At 37.8% G+C, this 10,613-nt stretch overlaps 1 protein-coding gene across 5 annotated transcripts; it reads right to left on the reverse strand.

The window, feature by feature from the left end:
- Positions 1-732: 732 nt before the first annotated feature.
- Positions 733-7,742, reverse strand: stx5a (syntaxin 5A). 5 transcript variants are annotated; one of them, XM_008420463.3, is made up of 12 exons: positions 7,588-7,742; positions 6,938-7,165; positions 5,627-5,697; positions 5,358-5,413; positions 5,189-5,259; positions 4,980-5,096; positions 4,665-4,721; positions 4,467-4,548; positions 2,803-2,889; positions 2,558-2,661; positions 2,176-2,297; positions 733-1,898 (listed from the first exon to the last, which is right to left on the reverse strand). In XM_008420463.3, exons 2-12 carry the CDS (start codon positions 6,998-7,000, stop codon positions 1,739-1,741), a joined length of 990 nt encoding a protein of 329 aa, XP_008418685.1. In that variant the 5' UTR covers positions 7,001-7,165; positions 7,588-7,742; the 3' UTR covers positions 733-1,738. The 5 variants fall into 5 exon arrangements, with proteins under 5 accessions (XP_008418685.1, XP_008418684.1, XP_017162424.1 ...); XM_008420462.3 differs by having other exon boundaries at positions 5,627-5,700; XM_017306935.2 differs by having other exon boundaries at positions 5,627-5,700; positions 6,938-7,118; positions 7,588-7,724.
- Positions 7,743-10,613: the final 2,871 nt, after the last annotated feature.

A 10,613-nucleotide genomic window follows, 5' to 3' on the forward strand; every position in this document is an offset into this window, starting at 1 on the left:
GGTGCAATGAGATTCTTGGGCTCAGAAATCTACAAATTAAAAATAAGACGTTAAAGAAAAAAAATATATGGATGTATAAATAAGACATAATTCTTATATTAGGATTATAGTGAATGATAATGTAAATTTTAGTTTACACTCTGACTATGTAAATGGAGGGGATTAAATCATGTGTACTAACAAATACATATATATCTGCATTATAAATGTGAGACTTTTTACAAAAAACATTTCTGAAAAAGCCTTTTTTTTTCTTCAAATAACTAAAAGAAAAATATATCAGAAATATTAGTTTAACTATTCCCAAAAGTCAAGCAAACATCCTACTAAAGTGACGTTAAATAGTTCAAGAGGTCACAGGAGCAAACCAGACGCGTAATTCTGTCTTTATAAACTTTACACTTCACAAAATTTAGTCTAAAAGCGTAAGTGTGGTGATGCTAGGGTTGGATGCAGTGGCAATCAGAAACCAGTCCATAAAGTTCTCTGGAAGAGCACACAAAGCTTGGAGGTTTGAAGCTACACTTTCTGCAGAAAGTTGGTTGGTTCTGCACATTGTGCCTCTTAGCATGCAATTTGAAAACTATTCAGTTTATGCAACCACTTCAACAAAACTGCACAGACATGAAAGACTAAAACAAAAACCATGTCACTTTGGCAAATAGAAAGAAAAAATCTGATTTGCCTGATTATCTCACCATAAAAAAAAAACAAAACTCCCAAACATCAGCATCAGGATCCGATTTCGTTTTATTATTGTGCACTCGCTCATCAACACATCATTAGAACTATTTGCACATTGTACAATAAAGTCAAGGCATTTGGCTAAAAGAAACTGGTGGGAGAATAGGAACCATGTCTTCTCAAAAGGAGACAATCATTTAAATAACATCCTGTACATTAGGTAAAGAGGGCAGACAACCAACCAGATACTTCCAGGGAATCTGGCAGCTCGAGTCACTTCATTAGCAGAGAAACCCCTTCATTAGTTCTGATCCTCTGTGGGGCTCAGCATGAATGAGTCCCGTTTATCCCTTTAATACTTGAAACGCTTGATGACTCCCGGACATTTCCAGTAACAATTCTTTTAACATGTTTCTACATCAAATTATTCTGCAGACTTGAGTTCAGCTGACTGTACCCGTCACAGGTTAGAGCGTTCCCATTTGGCAAATAAAGCAGAACAAAATGTAACTGGATAAAACAGTTCACAGCATAAATGAATGGTGAATTTAGAAATAATGATTAGACAAGGTATTATCTCTCCCAGTAACACCAAGAAAACTAATATGAGGATAGATTCCGGTTCTATTGTTTGCTGTTGAAATGGAAGTAAAAAAAAATGGATAAAAGGGTAAAGAAGAAGAAGAAACAATTTTTATAAGACAGTTTGCAGAATCAAACTATTAAATTACAGCCATTTTGATTAAATGTTTACAAAGAATTGGTCAAAGTACAACGCAGAGCAGCCTTTCCTCTCTACTAACTGGAGATTTTACACCATTTATTTGTTTTGTTTGGACAGAGCTCAATCACTTCATCTTTCAAAGTGTTGAACCACGAGTCCATAGCTTGGAAATAATCGGCTGAGTCCATGTTTGTTTGAATTCACCCCAAGCTGGCATCAAACCGTTCTAAAGAAGTCCGTCTTCTCAGTGTGTGGTGTGGACGTCTCCCAGTCCGACATTAGCTTCAGTTGATACGCTTTTCCTCTCTTTCAGATGCCCAACCCTTTTCTTTATGCGAAGAAGACAACAAAGATGATGAAGAAAACTATGAGGACAAGAAAGACCTTGATCATCAGCCAGCGGTTGGAGGAGACTGACTGGAAGTATTTCAGGATTTCTGTGTGAGCGGCCTCGACGTTCAGCTGTGTGTCCTCCACGTTGGCGTCAATCCTGCAGGGAGACGATGAGTTAGAGGGGGCAGTCATATCTGTGTTTCTGTCAGATTAGCCATCTTTAAAACATTAACAGCTAAATATCTGACAGATTCAGTGCATGAACAACGCTGATAGTACAAATATTTAGCCACACATATTCCTCTTGTCACCGAGTTTCAAACATGGCAGAATATTTCTAGAAGACCCATTTGAGAGGTTTTACTCTCTAGTTATTAACTTTAATAGTATTAGAGATATGAGAATAATATGATCTATCCTCACGCATCTCTCACCTCTGGATGGTCTCTTCTTGCTCCTTCACCATGTGAGCCAGTTGCTGGAATATGGAGCCCAGCTCCACAATGGTGCTCTCGATGTTCTGCATGGTGTCTGCACGGCTTTGGATGTACGAGTCCTGGAAACATCATCAAGAATTTAATAAAAAATACATTAATTAAAAAAGACAATATGTGCAATATGTCTGCAGTGAAATAGCAACAAATTCGGGATGTCCAGTTTTGATCTCAAGAAAAGTCTCTGACTCCATCTGGGCTTCCCCAAATAGTCTCAGTGATTTTAAAGAACTGTCAAACTAGGATGATGTTTAAATATCTGTTCTTAATTGGCTGTTTCTATTTCGTCAATCAGTACGAGTGACTAGCAGCAGCCGGGTACCTGCTCATCAATGAGCTGGAGCTGCAGAGGGTTGCTCTGGGAGTCCATGTCGATGGCCACATCCCCCATGCTCCGGGACTCGTCCTGCATCAGGACCGAGCTTTCTGAAGGGAAAAACACACGCATGATAAATGGGATTTAACGAGAACCCTGAATGTTACAGCGGAAAAGCTGAAAGAACAGCGGGCACATACAGTTGCTGCTAATACCCGCTGTGTGAGGCAAGCGTTCCAGGGGGGGAGTACCTTTTAAATTTGAGGTTGTATAGCCCTGGAAGTCATTGCGCGGCTCGCGAGCTGCATGCGGCTCCTGGGCCCCTTTTTTGCGGCTCCCTAAAATATTTTTTAATCTTTGCATTACAGAGGACCAAATACAGTAAGAATCATTCACAAAGACTTCGAGCAGTTCACTACTGCAACAGCTGTACTGGCACCACAACCTAGGCTGTGCTAGTAAACCTGAAGAGCATGCTCAGTGTTGATGTGCAAAAGCAACTGGCTCATAGAATCTGTTCGTAATGCAAATAATTCATGAAAATCCACAGCACATGATCAAAATACATTTATTGGGGTAGATGTATTCATGTGAACAAAGTACTGACTGCATGTACTGGGCAAACTTCTCAGCAGGCTGACATTTCTGGATTAAAAATTTATTTTTTAGGTGATTTTATTCAACTCTCTGGATTTTTGGTTTTTGAAAACCACCAGCCATCTTTAACAAGAACAGAAAAACACTCAAAATGCATCACTGTGGTAATCTGACTTTCAGCTTAACTGACTTACTAAAACAAATTTAATTTTTAGGTGATTTTCTAATTAACTGAAATGGATCTGCACCACGACTACAATCAGAACATTCAAAAGGTCGACTCAACGCACCAATCAGTCTTTCTGTGTGATTCGGCTTTCCAGGTTTCTGTGAGGCCTGACACGATATAAATTTTTATTGACACTTTTGATTTTATTAAGCTCAGAACGGTGCTGTCAAAGTAAACCGTGCTGTTTGTGTTTAAAGACTGACAATATTTTGAACTTCTTAGTTTTAATGCAGGTAATTTATCCAATAAATGCAAAAAGTGACAATAATTTTCGGCTCTCGATCAACTGATCAATGATCAAATCAGTGTTACCTGGTAAAAATGGATTTCGGCCTAATTGGTGCATCTCTTCAGATTATATAAAACACAGTAATATGAAACACAATACACAATAATAGTGAAACACTTAAGTTTTGAACTGCTTTTTGATGTTTCATTAAAAAAGCAGAATTCAAAGGGTAGTGGTAAACATTTTATAGGCAAAGTTCATTTATACACAGAAATTATTTACTCATCTAGGCCTGCTCTTATGAAGAAAAGTCCTACTAGGGGTCTGTGTTGCTAATTAGCTATGATTATATACACGATGATGCAGGTAGTAGATTGTTTTCATTTACGTTTTTTGCATCTGTTCCTATCAAATAAATAGTATCAGGAAATAAATATATAAATAAAAATGATCTATGATTAAGAGAGTAGGAGGCAGCCATACCTTCCAGCTAAACTGTAAGATGGTTAATGTAGACGACCATTTCTGAATAAACGGTAATGAACGTTAGGGATGCGTTTCTTCCACACACAGATGTAATGTAAATGTACGCTTCCATTTCTTAAGAAGAAATTTTAGAGCTTCCTCTAAATGTCCTCTGGGCTGTCCAGATAACATTCTAGCTTTTGATTTGAATTAACTGCGGCTGCTCATCTCCCCAGACCACATGGGCTGTTCAGTCAGAAACGCAGCTTTGGCACAACGTCTGGCTTTATCAGTGCAGAGTAAACGCGCCACAATGAAGCTGTACGTCTTTACTTTGATGCCACTCATGTAAAGCTGACTGATCATGCATGAAGCCAGGAAGCGTTCAGACTTACTGAAGTTATTGGCCATCATAGGAGAAGACGCCGCAGGAGGCTGGGAGAACTGCTCTCTCCTGCTGCGCTGCTGCTTCAGGTTCTGTGGAAAATGTAAGTGATAAACGTTAAAAAAGGAAAGCAAGATCTTACCACAACCTAAAAATGAAAAAAATTTTTTTGAAGTGCAATATTATAGGAAGAAAAAAAATCTCTCACCTCAGTTCGAACTTCTAGGACTGATTTAAAGTCGTTAGACATGGATGCCAGTTTGGACTGTAAACAAGACAAAAATTTAATATTTAATATTTTCAGACCACACCAAATGTCTTCTACTTATATGCAAACAGAAATACAAACACATTTGCTTCTTTTCTACTTTCTTAGTCAAAATAAATACAACAAAACACTGATACATTTTAGTTTTTACTTTGCACAGGTTGTTAATCCTGGCCAAAATCAAAGAGGGTTTATCATCATTTAGGTCCCATCTGCCTGTGGAGTCTGAACAAGAAACCTGAGACTGTGGGCTACCTGTAACGACACCACGATGGTGTTTGAGTGGGTCTGGATGTGCCGGCCACCCGGAGCGGCGCGGGACCTCACCAGGTCCTGCAGCTGTGCGATCTGTTTGTTCAGACTGTTGATATCCTGCAGACACAAACGCAGCAGAAGGATGAGTCAGTGTGAAAACATTTCACCGAGTGTAAACTCACACTAAGCTCACCGCTAAATCAACTCACTTGCTTAATGATGTAGGTGAGTTCCTCTATCTCCACCGCCTTGTCGTCAAATAGAGATTTTCTTTTGGCCACTGAAACGACACACCGGCAGCAAACAGAATCAGCGTTTTGATCAAAGCTGCACAAAGCTTTTATTACTGCAGAAGCAATGTAAAACATAAATACTTACAAATAGTGAGTTTTTCCAATTTGGCAAACGTATTGCTCAAGTCTTTTCCAATTCTCCTACAAGATCAAACAGAAACACAGCTTTATTAGCCAACCGCACCGTTAAAGAGCATGTATTCAGAATTTTTTTTATTTCATTTTGAATCAATTTTCTCCAATGACTTAAAGTAAAACATATGGGTGAGTGTACTTTGACACTTAAAAGCATGTAGAGAGAGCAAATATCTGAGCTGCAAAAACACACACAGAGGCAGAGAAAGAGGCTCTTACTTGGCCATAAGTGTGAAGTCGCTGTGTTGCCTGAGAGCGTTGTGAGCTGGTTTACTGGGCTGCACTCCATTCTGCTACAGGAGGAACACAAGAACAAAGTGATCAGACTTACATGAAGAAGAACATACAATGTGTTCCTCTATATGACTCCACGTTATCACCAAAGGGGAAGAAAAAGGAGTTCATCATCTTTCAGTTTCCCTGGTAAAAAGAAAATCCCCCCATTAGCTTTTACTCTTTATTCTAACAGACAGGTTTTGTAAAAAACAATCAGTGCATTGTCAATTGGTTAATTTGCTGCAAAATGTCTATTTGATCACATTTTTCTTTTTAACTAATATATCACAGGGTTTCAGTAAGATATTTAATAATTTTAAAGACAATATGATACACATAAAGAACCAACATTAAATACAAAAACTGACTAAACGTATCTTGTTAACACCTTAGCTTTAACTGGATTGATAAGTTCAACAGTTAAGTAAAACTTTGTTAATGTACAGTAGTGCTTTCACACCTTGGCTACCAAATTTCAACGTCTTACTGTAGATAGTATCAAAATAATGATTAAAAAAAAACCTAAACCAACAATGTTTTGGTTTTAATTTCCCAAACATTCAGTTTAATTACTTTCAGAAGCAGCAGCCTGGAGCATGTTTGTGGAAACATCTGAACATTTAAATTAACTTCATTTAAAAAGCAGTAAAACAATATGTTTTAACTTTTAAAACTGCACAAAAATAATGAAGATATTAGTTACAAAACGTTCTCAAAGTTGTGTATTGAAGCATAGTGTCTAAAATTACTCTAAAAAAAGCTTTTTGTGTAATCTAGATAAGGCAAAAATCACCGAAAGGTCCCTTTTCAGCCACTTTTAATCATTCATTAATAGCCTCAAAATAAGTCTTCTACTAAAAACACACTGTTTTTGTAATTATTTGAATAGAAACTGGACAGAAAATAGAGATATAACCTGAAAATGTGAATACAACTGACAAATTGTATTTTGTCAATTAAAGTTATTGGTGAAAATATAAACAACCTGTTGAAATGAGCCGAATCAAGATCTGCCTTTTAAACTGGAGCTGGCGCTCTGTCTAAATCTGAAGAAACCAAAAGTGGAACCAAACCACAAAAATAAATACGAAAAACTTAAAGCTAAGCAGAAGTGTTTATATAGTTGGTTATACTTGATCATAAAAATAAATGACCTAATGTGGGCTATGTGTTTGCGTATGTATTGAAGTTTGGGACAATTTTTGCTGTTGTTATTGTTGTGCTCTGATGATGAGGGTGTTTCCACCAACATACCTGTCTGCCCTGGAGAGATTTACAGGCCGACTGAAACTCCAAGGTTCGGTCGCGGCACGTCATCGTGGCGCCGATTAGAGGGTTAGAAACCCGCTGTGGATCACTGGAAACGACCGGATCCTCCTCCTCAAGCGGGTCTGGTGAATAATGAGCAAGACGACCACCAGATGTACCGAGAAACCTACATCCAAGACGGGGTGTTCTTCATTAACAAAGGCATACGCATGTCTGTGACAGAAAAAAAAACAACATATGGAAACCTCTCTGAAGGGACGATGAGAAATACACAAAACACCAGATAAGAAATACAAAACAACACTCAACCGGCACCGTCGATTTCAACAGCTACAGATATGTTGAAGTCAACTAGAAAAAACTAGATAATAAATAAGAGATATCGGTCGTAACTAACACAGAGACCTACTGAGAGCTAAATATACATATCATTAGGTAAAGATGATTAATCTGAAGTCTAGGACCAGGCCGCCCATCACCACGTACAGCTGATCACGGCCTAACGTTAGCTAAGCGATGCTAACAGGTTTTTCGAGCGATTCCTTCATTATTGCCGTGACTTAATAATGTCTAAACTGACAAGATGAAGTCTTTTTTGGCTTGAAACATCAAAATTTATCTTTGTTTCAACTTACTTGAGTCGGTATCACACCATTTTAATGTGGCTTCTCGATGTTTCTGATGAGAAGTAACCAACCTTACAGTTAAAGTTCCGATCCGGGTCATTTCCGGAATTGACGTCACTGCCACGTCTCCTTTACTGAGACTGAAAGTCCCCGGAGTTGTGCCGCTTTCGTCACCAGAGGGCAACATTACTCCTAGGTAAAATGTAATTATAATCAACATAGGACAATAAAAATAACAACCAAATTTAACTTATTTTAGCCTAATTAATTTTACATAACGAATATAGTAAATGAAAAATAGAAAAACATTGATGAGTTGAGGGGTAATATTACTGCGTATTCATCATTTGACCACCAGGGGGCAACACATTTTTTTTCTGACATTCCAACAGCAGAGTACCAAAGGCAACACAGATACCGAAACCATTAACTCTTGTTATTCTTAAAAATAGATAACAACCATGGTGTTACAAATATCCATCCATCCATTTTCTTGCACCCTTGAATCCTGGATAAATTTAATTCTGCTTAAGTACATAATTTTCCAAAAAAATCAACAGATATTTTAGGAAAGAAAAAAAAATGGCTCTATTATTATTAAAATGTATGCCTCAAATTGTTGTGTTTTTAAGCACTGTTGTGTTTTAAAGCACTGAAGTCTTCTGTAATCATTCAAAACTGAAAAGGAAGGGTTAAAATATATAATCCAATGCCCAAAATTATAAAACATTTATGTTCATTCTTGTTTGCAAAAAAACTTAAACTCAGTCATATTAGAATGAGTGTCTCTCACAATCAGTTTTAAAGTTTTCAAACAGATTCCCTATTGTTTTTAGGTCTGGGCTTTGACTGGGTCATTCTGACACACTCTGTAAATATGCTTTAACTTAAGCCATTCCATGGTAGCTCTGCTTGTATGTTTAGGGTTGTTGTCCCACTGCATACTGCCCCAGTTTCTCTGTGCTGACTACCAATTTTTATTTGTAAAAGGTTAAATTAAAAAAAAACAAAAAAACAATTTGTCTTTTTCTTATCACTTTAAAGTAAATCCCACTTAATGCTGATTTACCACATAAAATCTAAAGAAAATATGATGAAATTTGTGGTCTTAACATCACAAAATGTGAAAAAGTTCAAAAGATGTGCATATTTTTGCAACTGTTGACATTTTGTCATTAAGTAATAATTCAACTTTTGCGCTACAGCAAACAGGAACGCCCGGAGACACAAAAACACCTGATTGGCTGCCGCCTCAGGTGAGTCGACCTGCAGATATATGGTATGGAAAAATAAAGATAAGATCCAGCAAAGCTCTCTGATGTCCAATCACTCCTGCTGGTACCTGCATCCTCTTCCTGACAGGATCAAGCCTGCCTAAACCACAGCTATGTCCTCGAACATTTCGCTGCTGGACCCCCAACCACAAAACCATGCGTAGCTCTCGACCATCCTGTCTGAGCATGACCCGACCCCCTCATTCAGTTCAACCAACATGTCAGTTTTTGTATCTCACCTCAATGTGTCAGGGCATCTGCATAGCCCATCAAACTTGTTATTTGACATTTACCCATGTCAAGTCATAAAAGAAATAGGGATTTTCTTTTCTTTGTCCCTGGATCTCTTTTCTTAATCAAAAATATTGTACAAAAATATGTTGATCTGTTAATAAGTTCTGAATGAATATGTTTTCAACCTTTGAAACATTGCAACATTGCATATAAATATTCATGGTGTCCAGCAGATGAAGATACTTGACTGTGATACTTCAACAGAAATTAACTGCTTCACTTTTGACCTATTTTTAGTGGTATATGCGCAGCATGATATGGATGTGTAAAGTAATTATTGGGCGTGTCAATGTTTTTCTCTCTTAGCGTATTTCTTAAATCTGCAAATTGTGTTTTGTGTAATAAAGTAGAGTGACAGGAATACGTGTTGAACAGAGGTACAAAATGGCACTGAAGATGTTTTAAAAGCAACCCTTCTCTGGATAGGTGCAAAATACCATAAGATTGTTTAGTCTTAATAGATGTCCTATAAAAAATTCTCATTGCCATGTTATCACACATGATGAGGCAAAGCAGAAAGCTCTCTCAAGATCTTTGTAATCTTACTGTTGCAAATAATAGCAGTAGTATTGGCTATGAATATGTTCCCAAACTTGTGGAAAAATGGGTTAAAATCCCTGAGCAACACCTGGGAATAGTTTCTTAATACCGGAGGCTTCTTGAGGCTGTAAAGGTAAATCCACTTTATTACTCAAAGTCTTTTATGGATTTGATTTCTTTTAATGCGTGGATTACTTGTGCTGTTACAGAATCAAATTTCATTGCCATGTCAAAAAGCATCATTAAAAATGTATTTACTAAAGAAAAAGTTCAGTTCCCATTTCCCTGCTGTAGCGATGAAGACAAACATCAAGTTATTTTGCAGTAACTCAGAGGAATTTCCATATCATCTCTGTCATCTTCATACTTTATCCTCTGCCTGTTCTCTTTGCGGACACTTTCCCATGTAGTGACAAAAGAGGCACAGATCTTTTATCAAGACCGATGTCCTTCAGTGGAGTGAGACAGGCAGGGTCTGGGCCATGTTTCTGTTAAAGATAACACCATGTTTTGTGTAAAATGAAAAAAAAAAGCCTCTTTGTATTCGCCTAAAAAAACACTCACTGTCCTGCGAACACGCTTGAATGTTCCCTGCCTTTCTAACGTCGAACTAAATCTCCCTCTTTCTACCCCTGGTCTGTGTTATCTGCCTTTTTGTCACACAGACTCACACAGAGGAGCTGATACCATCTGACAATACACAGACCTGATAGCGGCCAGTACCTGCTTCAACACAGCTGCTGCTACATAAGCAGGGAGGAAACCATGGTTGTAGTTATTAGAAAAAACAGAGAGGGAACAGCAAGGTGGAAAAATACAGGAAGTCCTGATACAAGCAGACAAAGCCACAAAGTGAGGGTTGTAGAGGGAGGAATGGAAGAGAGGCCAAGAGGAAAAGAGGATGTGTGTAACATATGCAAGGAGTCA

Source organism: Poecilia reticulata, chromosome 10 (assembly GCF_904066995.2).
Source record: "Poecilia reticulata chromosome 10, P_reticulata-male-v2, whole genome shotgun sequence".
In the NCBI taxonomy this organism is placed as follows: domain Eukaryota; kingdom Metazoa; phylum Chordata; class Actinopteri; order Cyprinodontiformes; family Poeciliidae; genus Poecilia; species Poecilia reticulata.